The 13872-nt window shown below is 37.1% G+C and overlaps 1 protein-coding gene across 3 annotated transcripts; it reads right to left on the bottom strand.

The window, feature by feature from the left end:
• Positions 1–463: 463 nt before the first annotated feature.
• On the bottom strand, positions 464–13862 carry ANKRA2 (ankyrin repeat family A member 2). 3 transcript variants are annotated; one of them, XM_003266059.4, is made up of 9 exons: positions 13288–13862; positions 10751–11143; positions 9326–9484; positions 5758–5823; positions 3649–3746; positions 3017–3142; positions 2474–2540; positions 1534–1614; positions 464–980 (listed from the first exon to the last, which is right to left on the bottom strand). In XM_003266059.4, exons 2-9 carry the CDS (start codon positions 11037–11039, stop codon positions 925–927), a joined length of 942 nt encoding a protein of 313 aa, XP_003266107.1. In that variant the 5' UTR covers positions 11040–11143; positions 13288–13862; the 3' UTR covers positions 464–924. The 3 variants fall into 3 exon arrangements, 2 of the variants coding, with proteins under 2 accessions (XP_003266107.1, XP_030654065.1); XM_030798205.1 differs by having other exon boundaries at positions 10738–11143; XR_004026709.1 differs by lacking the exons at positions 464–980; positions 1534–1614; positions 2474–2540 and having other exon boundaries at positions 3058–3142; positions 3281–3746.
• Positions 13863–13872: the final 10 nt, after the last annotated feature.

The raw sequence follows: 13872 nt of genomic DNA on the forward strand, positions 1-13872 counted from the left end.
CTTCCATTCTGTTGAGATTAGCTAGATCAAGTTTATGTGGCTTACAACCAAGTACCATAACTGACAAAACATCCTATTTTCCAGGTGAAGTGATTTAAGTCAAGTCCTACACTCAGTGGTCAAATCAACTTCTAACCCATGGCTCTTTCTTCATGGCTTCTGTGAAACACGGATTCATAGTGCTCCCTTTGTGCCATTACAGAATATCTTACTTGTACTGAAGAATTGGCTTCTCTTCACAGAGGTCTTTTCCTACTGAAAAACTTCCTTAAAAGAGAAAAACATTCTAAATATACTTCTAGAAATAACAATAAGTCTTTGTTGATTGACTTAGATTCAGTTCATTTTAATTACATATATTGTTTGATCTAATGAAGTGTTACAGCAGGACAGATGGGTGAAATTAAAAATCTGAAAGAAATCTCTAATAATCTTCTATACTTAAAAAAAGTAGTATGCAAACTGACAGAAAAAGTATTTTATTTTTATAGTATCATTTTGTAAACAATCACACTGTGCACTTTTTAATTCAACAATAAGAACAATTTTTTTTTCTAGGGATTTATAGCAAACCCTATATAAAGTGAATGACTTAACACATGAGTGAAGATGACTAGGGTAGAATAATTTCTGAAAATGTCAAATTACAGCACTTGATACAAAGACCAATGATAACTATCTGTACCATAAAAATTTACATGCCATGAAACATTAATTTATAATTTTAAATATACAGTAAAACATAGTTATAAAAAGGGTATTAAATTTATTATAAACCAGTGAATTACTCAGAGAAATATTTATTAAAACCTACTAAAAACCAGTAAATATTGCAACTGAGATAAAAATTTATAAGTAAACAAAACTATCATTTATAAGGACCAAGAAGTAAACAAAAGGGCAGACATTTTCTGATGACTGTGTCTACTCCTTGATATTTTGAAGCAGCTTCAACAAATGTGACTCAATAACCTGTTGAACTAGAACAGATAGGTAATCAAGATTACAGCACAGTGACTATAAAATTTCTTTAAAAACTATCAAATTTAACTTATCCCCAATATTTTCCTAAAATAAAGTTATTTCTAAGCAGGATACATGCATAGTCTGAGGGCAATAATACAATGCAATACTTTAAAAAACTTGAAACTTAGTCTGTCACTGAGTAACTGTCCAAGTTACTGGACGTTGTATCTTGGTTTTTACATTTTTGAAACTGAAGGAGAGTCCAGAATACAAGGTTATCCTAAGGTTGCCCTATAAATAGTTTGCTATCAAAATATGAAATAAATCTTATAAACAGGTATGCACTTATCCTCCAGTAACTAATTATTTGGGTTGGTGAAACGTATAGTAACAAACTCATTTCTAGACTTTATAGGAATTTGTGGACTTTTCCCAAAGTTCAAAGTGTATGTCAAGAGTTGGGATAACATGTTTTAGGATTACAGTGATAAAGATGGTTTGGAGTACCAGCTTATACTATTTACAGAGCTTTACTAAGATGAGACACAAGAGTTCTAACATACTTACCACTTCTATAGCCTAGGGCTACAGCTAGATCCATAGAATTATATCCAGAGTCAGTTTCAATTGTTGGATCAGCCCCACTTTCTATACCAAAATAGAAAAATCTACATAAATGAAATGAAAATGCAGATATATTTGTCTATCATTGGCTCATGTACAAATAGCTGGAGAGATTTTTCAGTTTGGAGAATTTTTTTAGGATAGTCTGACAAAGTACAGAGTGCATGGGGTACTTAGAATTTACTTTAGTGGATTGGAGGGAAGACACTTCAAACAAACAGCATCCTCTAGAGCAGCCGAAACTCATACACATTAAAGATAAAGCTCATGCATAAAGACACTGTAGAAAGAAAACAATAGTGAATTCATTTTCTTTTCTTCTTCTTCTTCTTTTTTTTTTTTTTTTTTTTTTTTTGACAGAGCCTTGTTCTGTCGCCTAGGCTGGAATGCAGAGGTGCAGTCTCAGCTCATTGCAACCTCTGCCCCTGGGGTTCAAGCGATTCTCCTGCCTTAGCATCCTGAGTAGCTCGGATTACAGGCGCCCACCTGCCTGACTAATTTTTGTATTTTTTGTAGAGATGGGGTTTCACCATGTTGGCCAGGCTGGTTTGAACTCCTGATCTCAAGTGATCCACCCACCTTAGCCTCCCAAAGTGCTGGGATTACAGGCTTGAGCCACTGTGCCTGGCCACATAGTGGATTCACATGTGACACCCCAGATGAAAGCAACAAGGATAAAAGGTCCAATTGCAGGTGTGGTATGTGATGGAGTTGCTTCTCACATGGGCAACTTTACGGTGGCAGGTGCTCTAAGGGTGAAGAGCAGCAAGATTCATGTATTTAACAATAGTTAATGATTCTCCTGAGTAGTACCAGTGGAGGCCAGGTCGAAAAAATAAAATCAAGTCCTCACATGGCATTTTCTAAATTTTCATCTGCTTACCTAAGAGCATCTTTACACATTTCACATGATTTCCATGTACAGCATAAAGCAGAGGTGTTCCTCCATTCTGCAAAACGAAAAGTTGATTCAGTGTTTTTCAGGGTGAGCAAGACTCAAGTAATTTAATGCTGCTGTGAGAAGTTTTACTAGAATTAGACATACAATCATTTAAAGTAATTTTAATATTTTGTGAAGGATACTTAAATCAGAACTAATAATTGAGCCTGTGACATTAACTTTTTCTTCTACGTATTTAGCTAATTAATTATTCTTCTCTGTTTATTCTTTTATTTATTTTTTAGAAACAGGGTCTCACTCTGTCACCCAGGCTGGAGTGCAGTGGTGCAATCATAGTTCACTGCAGCCTCAAACTTCTGGGCTCAAGCTATCCTCCCACTTCAGCCTCCCAAGTAGCTGGGACTACAGGTGTACACCACCATGCTCAGTCTATTTCTTCTTTAATAAAACTTACTGTATCTCTCCCAAACCAAATAAATTCTAAAACTTGTTAGAGTCATTTTAAATTTAGTATCACAAACTTACCCAATCATATTCATTTACATCAACTCCACAATCAAGCAGCATTTTGACAATATCTGTGTAGCCTTTACTACAGGCCAACGACAGTGCACTTTCTCGACCTTTTCCTAAAAGTTGGGGATCAGCACCCTGGTATGGGAAGTAGAGATAAAAGACTTCTCAATTAGTTTAAACAAGAATATTGTTATTCCTGTCAACAATAATTATAGTTCAACACTAGGCCTGGTAATGTTCTGGGCTTAATAAAGAAATAATGGAAACTTTTACTCATGGATGCTTTTATTGAGATTGCCTGGATGCCTTCCTTCCTCCGTCTTGTATCAATCCTAATTATCCTTTCACTCTGGAGTCATGTCACAGCTCCTCCATGAAGCCTTCTCCTTCAAAGCTGACAGTACTTCTGTTCCCGTGGGATGTAGAGGGGTCTGGGCGTTAAATTATTTCTCACTGTTGCATGTATGGCTAGTCTTGCCTTCCCAACTAGATCCAAGTTCCACGAGAATATGAAAAGCATTAAACTTTTTTTGGTAGCCTCTACCATTATATCTAGCTGGCTGGATATATAAAAACTCTACTAAAGACTTAACTGAACTTAAGTAACTATACATATACATTTTCTGAGGCATTTTCCTTACATTCTGAAGTAGGAACTCTACCACAGCTATTTGCCCGTGTGCTGCAGCCCACATCAGAGGAGTAAATCCTTCTTCATCCGTGTGATTGATAACATTTTCTATTTAAAAGAAAAGCAATTTTTGTGATCTAATTTAACAACCACATCTTAATATCACTATGAAAAACTGGCATTCCGAAGAGTTGATTATAATACTCAATAAAGTTCACTTTGTGTTGACTTTTCGTTGGTGTCCCTTTGCATGTTGTTGTAATTTGCAGTCTGAGTGTATTAAAATATGCCTCAATGTACATAGCCGGGTTCAGATAGCATATTACTTAAAGTATAAACTACCAGACATGACATAATGCCAGGTACAAGGCAGTCAAGAGAACACTGGTCTCAGAATCAGGAGACCACAGTTTGAATCCTGGCTCTGTCACTTTCCAGCCATGTGACCCTGGGCAAGACACTTAATTTCTTCAATATACAGAATTCCTTGCTTACCTCAACGTACAGTTGGGAGGATCATAATAAAAATGAGATTATATGATAGCCCTCAGCATTACAGACATATATAAACTTATTGAATCTTATTAAAGCTATCTTCTACTCCATAGCTAACATTGCTGCCTGTGAATTTCTCTCATTCTTGTGGTTTGCTAACATAATGTTATGTGGATGACAGATAATATAATGTGAATGAAGAATAGTCTGAATTACAGTACCATGCAATTCTACCTTGAACCCCATTTTCTTCCCTAGATTGTCTACTAGTTATTAAGTCCATAGCTTTATCCCTAAATTTATTTAGTAGATTGAAGAAGCCTCCAAATATTCATAAACAAACAGAAACATAAGATTAAGTCTTTCTTATAAAAATGACATGATTAAGCAAAATAAAACTCTTTGATCAGACTCCCTATATTCAATAAACAGTTTTGGGACAACTGGCTAACTTTTTAAAGCATGAAAATAAAAATACAGCTCATTCTTTACTTCATTACAACAAAACATATTCCATATGAGTTAAATATTGAATTGTAAAAAGGAAACCCCAGAAGTTCTAGAATAAGGAATGAGTGAATTTATTTATAATCTTGAAATGGGGAATCCTTTCTAAGCAAGATATAAAATCCACGAGTCACAAAGAAGAAAATAAATTTATGACTTAGAAATGTTATGCTTTCAAAACTTCATAAAGGAAGTCAAAGGAAAAATGACAAGCTGGGGAACAATATATGCAACATAAACAACAACAAAAACAGCTAATTTCCTTAATTTAGAGTTTACATACCAATATATAGCAGGCAGTTCACAAAAAATTCCAGTAGACCATAACTTAAAAAACGTAAATGAAACTACTCTGAGATGCCATTTTTCACACGTCAGATTAGCAAAATTTGGAGTCTGCTAATATCCTGTATCAGTGAGGGCATGGGGAAACAGAAACTCTAGCTCTTCTGTGAGGACACACATTTGGTTATATATTTATAGATGTATATATATAAAATATGTATTTACATATATTAAAAAATACACACACACACACACACACACACACATATATATATATATACCCTTTGACCCAGCAAATCTACTTGTGGGAATCTGCCCTACAGATATACTTTAAGTATAAACTTAAAACTTAAGGGGGGCAGTTAAAAAAATAACATAGAACATGTACATGCAATACAATGCACACTTATGGAACTATGAAAAGAATAAAATAGGTCTTTAATATGTGCTTATATGGAAAGCTCTCCACTGTATTCAGTGTAAAACGGTGCAATGTAGTGTATATTTTCCCTTTTGTGTAAATAACAAGCACATATATATTCTCACACATAACCCAAAACATAAATAGAAATGTTTTCCATAAAAATTTTCTGAAAATGTAAGAAACTTATAATGTTTCCTTTTGGGGAAAAGGCAATGGTGGTAAAGTAACTTTTATGCTTTATGTTCCTTTTTTTTTTTTTTTTTTTTTTACTATCCATTGGGTTATCTGCCTGGTGAGTTTATGTAATTATTTGTTTTTGTCTTTATACTTTCTTATATTAAAATAAAACAATAACAAATCCAATAAATCCTATTGAATTTGTTTAAATATTTTTAAATAGGCTATTACCTTGTTCGATACGAGTAGCCAGATAGAGCATCTCTCCCTGAGCAGCCAACTGGTGAACAGACAAAGCTGAAAGAGTATCATAAAATGCTTCATGCATTATCTATAGGGTACACTTGCATCATCCCACGGTTCATGTTTGTGTCACCAATTTCCTTTTCCAAAACAAAAACTATAATTTTATTATTTTAAAAATATAACTTAAAATGTATCCTAAAATTAAGGCTGGGCGTGGTGGCTCATGCCTGTAATCCCAGCACTTTGGGAGGCAGAGGCAGGTGGATCACTTGAGGCCAGGAGTTCGAGACCATCCTGGCCAACGTGGCAAAACCCTGTCTCTACAAAAAATACAAAAATTAGCTGGGCGTGGTGGCATGCGCCTGTAATCCCAGCTACTTGGGAGGCTGAGGCTGGGGAATCACTTGAATCAGGGAGGCAGAGGTTGCAGTGAACTGAGATTGTGCCACTGCACTCCAGTCTGGGCGACAGAAAAAAAAAAGTACCCTAAAATTACAAGTACTCATTCTATATTTGAGAATTGATTCATATTCATTTAAGGTAATTCTGATATCTACAATTTTATTTTTATGAGACAGGGTTTCGTCATGTTGCTCTGGCTGGCCTTGAACTCCAGGGCTCAAGCAGATCCTCCCACCTTGACCTCCCACAGTGCTGGGATTACAGGCATGAGCCACCATGCCTCGGCCTCTTTTTAAAATCTACAAATTGTTATTATCAATGAAATCTATTCTGAAGAAATGGCTTAGATATTTAATTTTTAAAATGCTATTTCTGCATCCAAACTTATGAGGAAGATGGGTCTTAAAGACACGAAGACACTCTTTTGTCTTTTTATTGACTGACCCCATTGTGGTCTTAAATATTTTTATTTCAAGACTCTATGGGGTTTTCCTTTTACAAGGAATGAGGTCACAAATAAAAAACTGGCCTTGAGAGTAAATTTATTTATTTATTTATTTTGAGACAGGGTCTCACTTTATCACCCAGGCTTGAGTGCAGTGGTGTGATCTCAGCTCACTGCAGCCTCAACCTCCTGGGCTCAAGTGATCCTCCTGCCTCAGCCCCCCAAATAGCTGGAACTATACAGGTGGGTGCCACCACGTCCGGATAATTTTCATATTTTTTGTAGAGACAGGGTTTTGCCATGTTGCCCAGGTCTTTAACTCCTGAGCTCAAGTGATCCGCCAGCCTCAGTCTCCCAAAGTGCTAGGATTATAGGCATGAGCCACTGTGCCTGGCCTGAGAATAAATTCTTGAGTGTAGGCCTAGCTGTGGCTAATTAGCTGTGTGATGCTGGATAACTTTAAACATTTTTGTCTGTAACGTGAGATGTAAATCAAATGATCTTAGGTATTTGTTTTTAGCTCAAAAATTCTATGGTGGATTATTTTAAGACAACTTCTTTAAAGACAATGCCAAATAGGGAGAGTTCTCCTTAAAAATTAGTAGCATTTGATCATTGACTTCAGTGATACGATTGGATGGCCTTACTACAGAAGGAAAAGCAATTGGTGTCCTACGCAAATTTATATCAGTAAACCAGAAATGGCCAACAGGTGGGGTGAGAGTCCTACAGGAAGATTCTTCCTAGCTCAATTGGTACAGTATGTGACTCAGAAATCAGGAGGGATTTAGTGCTTCCAAAGAAAAAAACATATTTTGTCATGCTTTAGAATATAGATATATTTATATTACATTCTCAAATACAGTAACTAACAAATACACTTAAATACTAACACAAACACAGTTCCTGTTTTTCTTTTTTTAACATACTTATACTATATAGAATATTTTTGTAGTTTAAATAGAAAAGCTTTACTTCCTCTAGAATGATTCTACATTTAAAAAATTGTGGATTCAAGGTATTAAAAGAGATGGTTTAATATTCATATTATATTCAAATTCAAAATTACAGTGCAAATCACTCAGCTTTTACTACAAAATCATTTATTGATCAGTGATCTGGTTTATAAGTAAAATGTGAAGACTTGAACTCCAAGAACATGAAAATACTGACAGTGTCTTAATTTCAGAGGGCTCAGAATTATTATTTTTAATCTCTATTATTTATTAACTCACTATTTTTACAGTAAAACTTTTATGTTTTCATAATATTTTAATCTGTATTTGCTCTCAACAGAGAAATATAACACATGAACTATTTATTTATTTATTATTGATTGATTGGAATCAGGGTCTCACTCTGTTGCTCAGGCTGGGGTACAGTGGTGTGATCACAGCTCACTGCAGCCTTGACCTCCTGGGCTCAAATGATCCTCCTGCTTTATTTAGCCTCTTGAGTATATGGGACTACAGGTGTTTGCCACCACACCTAGCTAATTAAAAAACTTTTTTTTGGTACAGATGGGATCTTGTTATGTTGCTCAGACTGGTCTTGAACTCCTGAACTCAAGTAATCCTCCTACCTCAGCATCCCAAAGTGCTGGGATTACAGGTGTGACCTGCTGTGTCTAGCCCCACATGAAATATTTAAAAATGCAATAATACATGAAAAAGTTTTCAACTGCTAAAACTACTAGGACATCACTTAAGCTTTCAAAAAACTTAAGTATAATGCATGTATTTATTTTTAATTGACAAATAATAATTGTGTATATCTATGGAGTACAAAGGGGTATTTTAATATATGTTTACATTGTGGAATGATTAAAGCCAATTAACAAATCTATCACCTCACATACTTATTTTTTGTAGTGTAAACATTTAAAATTTACTCTTTTGGCAATTTTGAAAAATACAATGCATTATTATTGTTTGTTTTTATTTTTTTGAGACAGGGTCTCACTCTGTCACCCAGGCTGGAGTGCAATGGTGCGATCTCAGCTCATTGCAACCTGCTCCTCCCAGATTCAAGTGACCCTCTCACCTCAGCCTCCCAAGTAGCTGGGAACACAGGCATGCACCACCACGCCTGGCTATTTTTTGAAATTTTTTTTATTTTTTATTTTTTGCATTTTTAGTAGAGACATAGAGTCTTGCTATGTTGCCCTGGCCAGTCTCGAATTCCTGAGCTCAAGCGACGCACCAGCCTCGGCCTCCCAAAGTGTTGGGATTACAGGCGTGAGCCACCATGCCCAGCCTTCAGTGCATTATATTAATTATAGTCACCATTGTGTACAATAGGTCATTAAGTAGTCCTCCTGTCTAGCTAAAACTTTGTATCCTTTGATCAGTATCTCCACCCTTTCAGCATCTACTCCCCTCTCCCAGCCTCTGGTAAACACCCGTCTACTGTGTACTTCCACTGAGTTCTACTGTTACAGATGTCCCATATAGTGAGATCGTGTGGTATTTGTCTTTCTATGCCTGACTTATTTCACTTAGCATAATGTCCTCCAGGTTCATCCATGTGTCGCCAAGTGACAATTTCCTTCTTTTTTCAGGTTGAATAGTATTCCATTGTGTAGTATAACACATTTTCTTTATCCAGAAAATATGCATTTAATGAAAATAATGTTTTAAAGTCAAACTCTTCAAAGTATTACATTAAGAATAAGAATATAGTAATACATCTGTGGCAAATACTTACAATTTGCTAACAGAGGTGTGGTAGAGACCTCATTTCCTCTGTGTTTGTTGGTTAAAGTAGTTGACTGCTTTATGGGTGAGAAATGCTTTGTTGTAGACGGGGTGTAGACATGCCTTACTTGAATTCCCGGAGAAGGAGATGTATGGATATTGCATTCGGCTAAGTAAAAAACAAATGTAAACACATTAAAAGCATTTCAGTAAGAGTTCTATGTCAATGTCTACATTTAAAAAGAAATACATGAGGTATAATAGCTTCGATTAAACTATTTATCAAGTGATACTAAATTGTTTTTATCATAGAAAGTCCATACTTCCTTGTTTGCATAATGGTTAAAAAAAAAAAAAAGTCTAGGCTGGGCATGGTGCTCACGCCTGTAACCCCAGCACTTTAGGTCAGGAATTCGAGACCAGCCTGGCCAACATGGTGAAACCCCATCTGTACTAAAAATACAAAAAATTAGCCGGGCACAGTGGCGCATGCCTGTAATCCCAGCTGCTCAGGAGGCTGAGGTAGAATTGCTTGAACCTAGAAGGCGGAGGTTGCAGTGAGCCAAGATCTCGCCACTGTACTCCAGCCTGGGTGACAGAGAGATGCTCTGGCTCAAAAAAAAAAAAAGAGTCTATATAACCATAGTGAAAGTTGTGGAAAAAATATATTAATCTTGAGTGATGTTATCCTAAGAGAATAGTTTTATTATTCAGGGTATCATTATAAAAGCAAATCTAGAGCATGATGACAGACTTCACTCCATTAAAGCATAGAAAGTGAATGCACATTAAATATTCATAGAACAGGAATATTCAGGAATGGATATTATGCTAATTCATTTCTAAAAGGAACACGTTTTTTTTTCTTATGATTTTATTTTTTGAGACAGAGTCTCACTCTGTCACCCAGGCTGGAGTGCAGTGGCACAGTCTTAGCTCACTGCAACCACAGCCTCTCTGGTTCAAGCAATTCTTGTGCCTCAGCCTCCCGAGGAGCTGGGATTACAGGCGTACGCCACCATGCCCGGCTAATTTTTGTATTTTTAGTAGAGACGAGGTTTCATCATGTTGGCCAGGCTGGTCTTGAACTCCTGACCTCAAGTGATCCGTCCACCTCGGCCTCCCAAAGTGCTGGGATTATGGGCATGAGCCACCGTGCCCGGCCCTAAGATTTTAAAAGGAATAATAGGGAACTTCATTAGGGAATTTGTAAACAAATATTAAACAAGAAGTTTTTTAAAAAATCAACATGTACTTTCTTTAAATTAGATATTATATAATCTGAAATTATTTTAATTTTGGTTTCTGTGAGATTCCAGAAAATCATATTAAAAAATGACTTCTAAACTGTCTTCCCAAACTCAAAATCTCATGATTGGGAAAATAACCCAAATATACAAAAACAAATGCATATATTTATACCATAACTTTCAACCTTTAAATAGGACAGATGCCACCTCCAGGTCAGAGTTAACCTGATCTTGAATATTTTTACTATCTTCTTCATTTAAGGACTTCACAAATCGAGAACACACATTCATATCAAATCGGTTAGGCAATATGAATTTCATTCCCATGGCAACACCCTGAGCTGACCCTTCTTCTGAATTTGGGTCCAGTGGATGTTCTATTTTAATGTCCGGCATGCCAGTTAGGCTGTAAGTGCTGGGACACTCCTCCACTATAAGCTGGGCTCCAATATCCAGATTTGTTGATGTAGCCATGATTTCAACTGTAGTTTCAATAATTAAAATATTTCTTCATGATTTCCTCTTGGTTTTGTAAGAGCAGTATCCAGTGTATTCTTGGAATCTGGATATTTAAAAATCTGAAAGAAAAAAATTAGAAAACTAAAAGTATTCTATCAACTTAGGTAAAAATACACAAAATAATCATTTTCAATCAGGTATTGAAACAATGCTCTTGAAAGCACCTATACATAATAGAAAGAATATAATGTTCAGAGGTAGAGAAACCTGGGTATGAATCCAAACTTTGCCATTAATTAGCTGTGTGACCTGCAGAAGTTACTCAATTCCTCTGAGCTTCCGTGTCATTTATAAAATAGGGATATCACCATTAACCGTATAGGGTTCTGGTAAAGACCAAATAAAATACTGTACAGTGACATTCTCACCTCCATCATTAAATTCCAATACATTTTAGTTACTGTTTCTCCCATTTCCTATACCTGAATATCGCCAAATGGATAAAAGATCAGGCTCACAATGAAAATAAACTTTAGCCTCTTACCTAAGGTTAGTTCTTTAATATACCATGTTTATACAGGTGGCCCTTAGTTTGAATTTAAGAAATGATAATTCATGTTGTATCCAAGTTTATTGGCATTGTTATCTATAACACCTGTGATTCCTAGACCATGAAAGGCTTTACAAAGCTTTGGTTTTGATGAACTGAAGGTACATTTATCAATTTTTGTTCAGATTAAGCATTAGCAACTTAATGTAGGTTTTCATGAAAAATAAAGTAGGTAGATTATGGATTGGCTTTCCAAGATGTATAATTGTCTTAGATACATTATCATTTGGGACAGGAAGGAAATTAATAACATCCAGTTAATTTTTTCATGTTAGGGTTAATTGCCTCTTAGAAATCTTGAGAGGGGGCAGGGTGTTTCAAAATTGGAATTAGAATTAAAAGAAAAATGCATTAGGATCACAGTGGTGCAAGGGTCGCCAAACTATACATGTACAGATAACCACCTTCTACAATTTTAAAAACATTTTCAAAGATTAATCCTTATAACAATCCTTTGAGTAGGCAGGTCAGGTAATCATATGTCCACCTAGGAGGGGAAAAAAAGGAAGCTCATGAATTATGAGGGCTTACTCAGCTCTTCTGACCCCATCACTCTGACCATTAAAATGAGGCAGCACTAAACAAAGCCAAAACCTCCACGGAAGAGTTGAATAAATAACACATAGTATAGTAAGGAAAAAAAAAAGCAGGAAGTAAGACGGTTAATACATTTGGGCAAAAAGAAGGAAACCAGAAAAGAAAATTAGTTCAGTGATTCAAAGGGAGATGGATGTGCAACGCATTAGTCCATGCGTCTTAAAATGGACTGGACAATATGAACTGTGTTTCCTGAGGGAAGAACCATCTCCCCCTTTCTCCTATCCAGCGGCTGGCTAAGTGCAACTCCCCTAAGCTCTCTGAGCACCCTGCATTTATCTGTATTTTAGCATTTACCATTCTCTTGACAATTTACATTTAAATAACAGCTAAATTGAAAACTCCCCTGGGACGGGAACCACTCTTACTAATTTTTGCACACAGAACAGTACTTGGTCCTACCAGGTGCTCCATAAATGTTTTCTGATCTTAACTTTAACAATTTTTTCCGTATTCTTTTCTATTTCTAACATTTGCTGATTAGACCTGGCTTTCCACTCCCAACATCGCTACTAACTAGCTGGGCAATCCTGGACAAATAAATAATACAAGTTTTCTGAAATTCATCTATTATAAAAAGGTGTTGAAATAGGCCTTTCTAATATTCTTTCCAGCTCTAAACAGCTTCCATGTTACAAATCACGGTTTATAGATGGAATTACAGGTCTTCGAGAGGAGAATAGCAAATGTGCTTAGGGGAAGGGGGTGGGTGGAAAATGAACGCTTATCTTGGCACAGCAGTCTAACGAGAGGAGAAGCAAAGTTGATTAGTAGGCCAAAATTTTGAAGAACAGGAGAGGGAGGCGGGGGTGAGGGCAGTGGGGTAACAGGACTTAGAAGAGGTGGTGGTGAGAAAAAGGGGTAAGGCAATCGATAGCTAGGTTCACCTCGATCTGTCAGAGCCCAGGGATGAAGGGATAGAGACTCTTAAGGAGATAAAGTGAGCAGCTATGCTAGTTCCTGTGGATGCTAATAACAGGAGCCCCTCGTTTCTTCCTGATCCTGGAATTATTCTACAAGGAGAGGAAGGTGCTATGAAAATAAATGATGCCTCACAGGCGACAGGTGTCCCAGCGTCCCGAGACAGGAGCCCGCTGGAGGGGAGACTCTTGTAGGAAAGAAAGTCCGTTCTGTCGCCACAGGCCAGCTGTGCCCGAAAAGTCCCAGGAAGAAACTCTCATTCATCCGCGGCGAGCGGATCCCGGGCACAGGGGCTGGAGGCCGACCCGGTGAGAGTGCAGGGTCTCGCGACCACCGACGACAGCACACAGCGAGTCGGGCCTTCCCATCTGAGGCCAGCTTCAGTACAGGCCTCCAAGCCCGGGCTTGTTTTGGCCGCGACGTCACTTCCGATTTCTTCTGTCGCCTTCTGGCTAAAAAACGTTCCGCAGCAGTGCAGCTGAAACGTACAGGTTTTCTTTTTTGTGTCTTTCTCTCCTTTATTTATTAATTTTTTTTTTTTTTTTTTTTTTTGCCGCCTTTACGCTCCGAGGCCCATCCTGCCGGAGTACTACACAGACAGGGTCATTTCAGTTAACGGTTCTGGGTCACAAGAGCAGAAGAAGCCCCAATTTCGCCCTCTGGTCACGCCTCCTACTCCAGATCGCCCCGCCCACCTGACCCGCCTCTGCGCCGCCGGGA

Source organism: Nomascus leucogenys, chromosome 18 (assembly GCF_006542625.1).
Source record: "Nomascus leucogenys isolate Asia chromosome 18, Asia_NLE_v1, whole genome shotgun sequence".
In the NCBI taxonomy this organism is placed as follows: domain Eukaryota; kingdom Metazoa; phylum Chordata; class Mammalia; order Primates; family Hylobatidae; genus Nomascus; species Nomascus leucogenys.

What these genes read in the sequence shown, in the direction of transcription:
- ANKRA2 (XM_003266059.4), bottom strand. Translation starts at nt 11,039, where the DNA reads ATGGCTACATCAACAAATCTGGATATTGGAGCCCAGCTTATAGTGGAG. An exon ending in GGCTACTCGTATCGAACAAG is followed by an intron (nt 3,747 to 5,757) that starts GTAATAGCCTAT and finishes TCTTTTAAATAG; the next exon opens with AAAATGTTATCAATCACACG. An exon ending in ATGTGTAAAGATGCTCTTAG is followed by an intron (nt 1,615 to 2,473) that starts GTAAGCAGATGA and finishes ATTTTGGTATAG; the next exon opens with AAAGTGGGGCTGATCCAACA.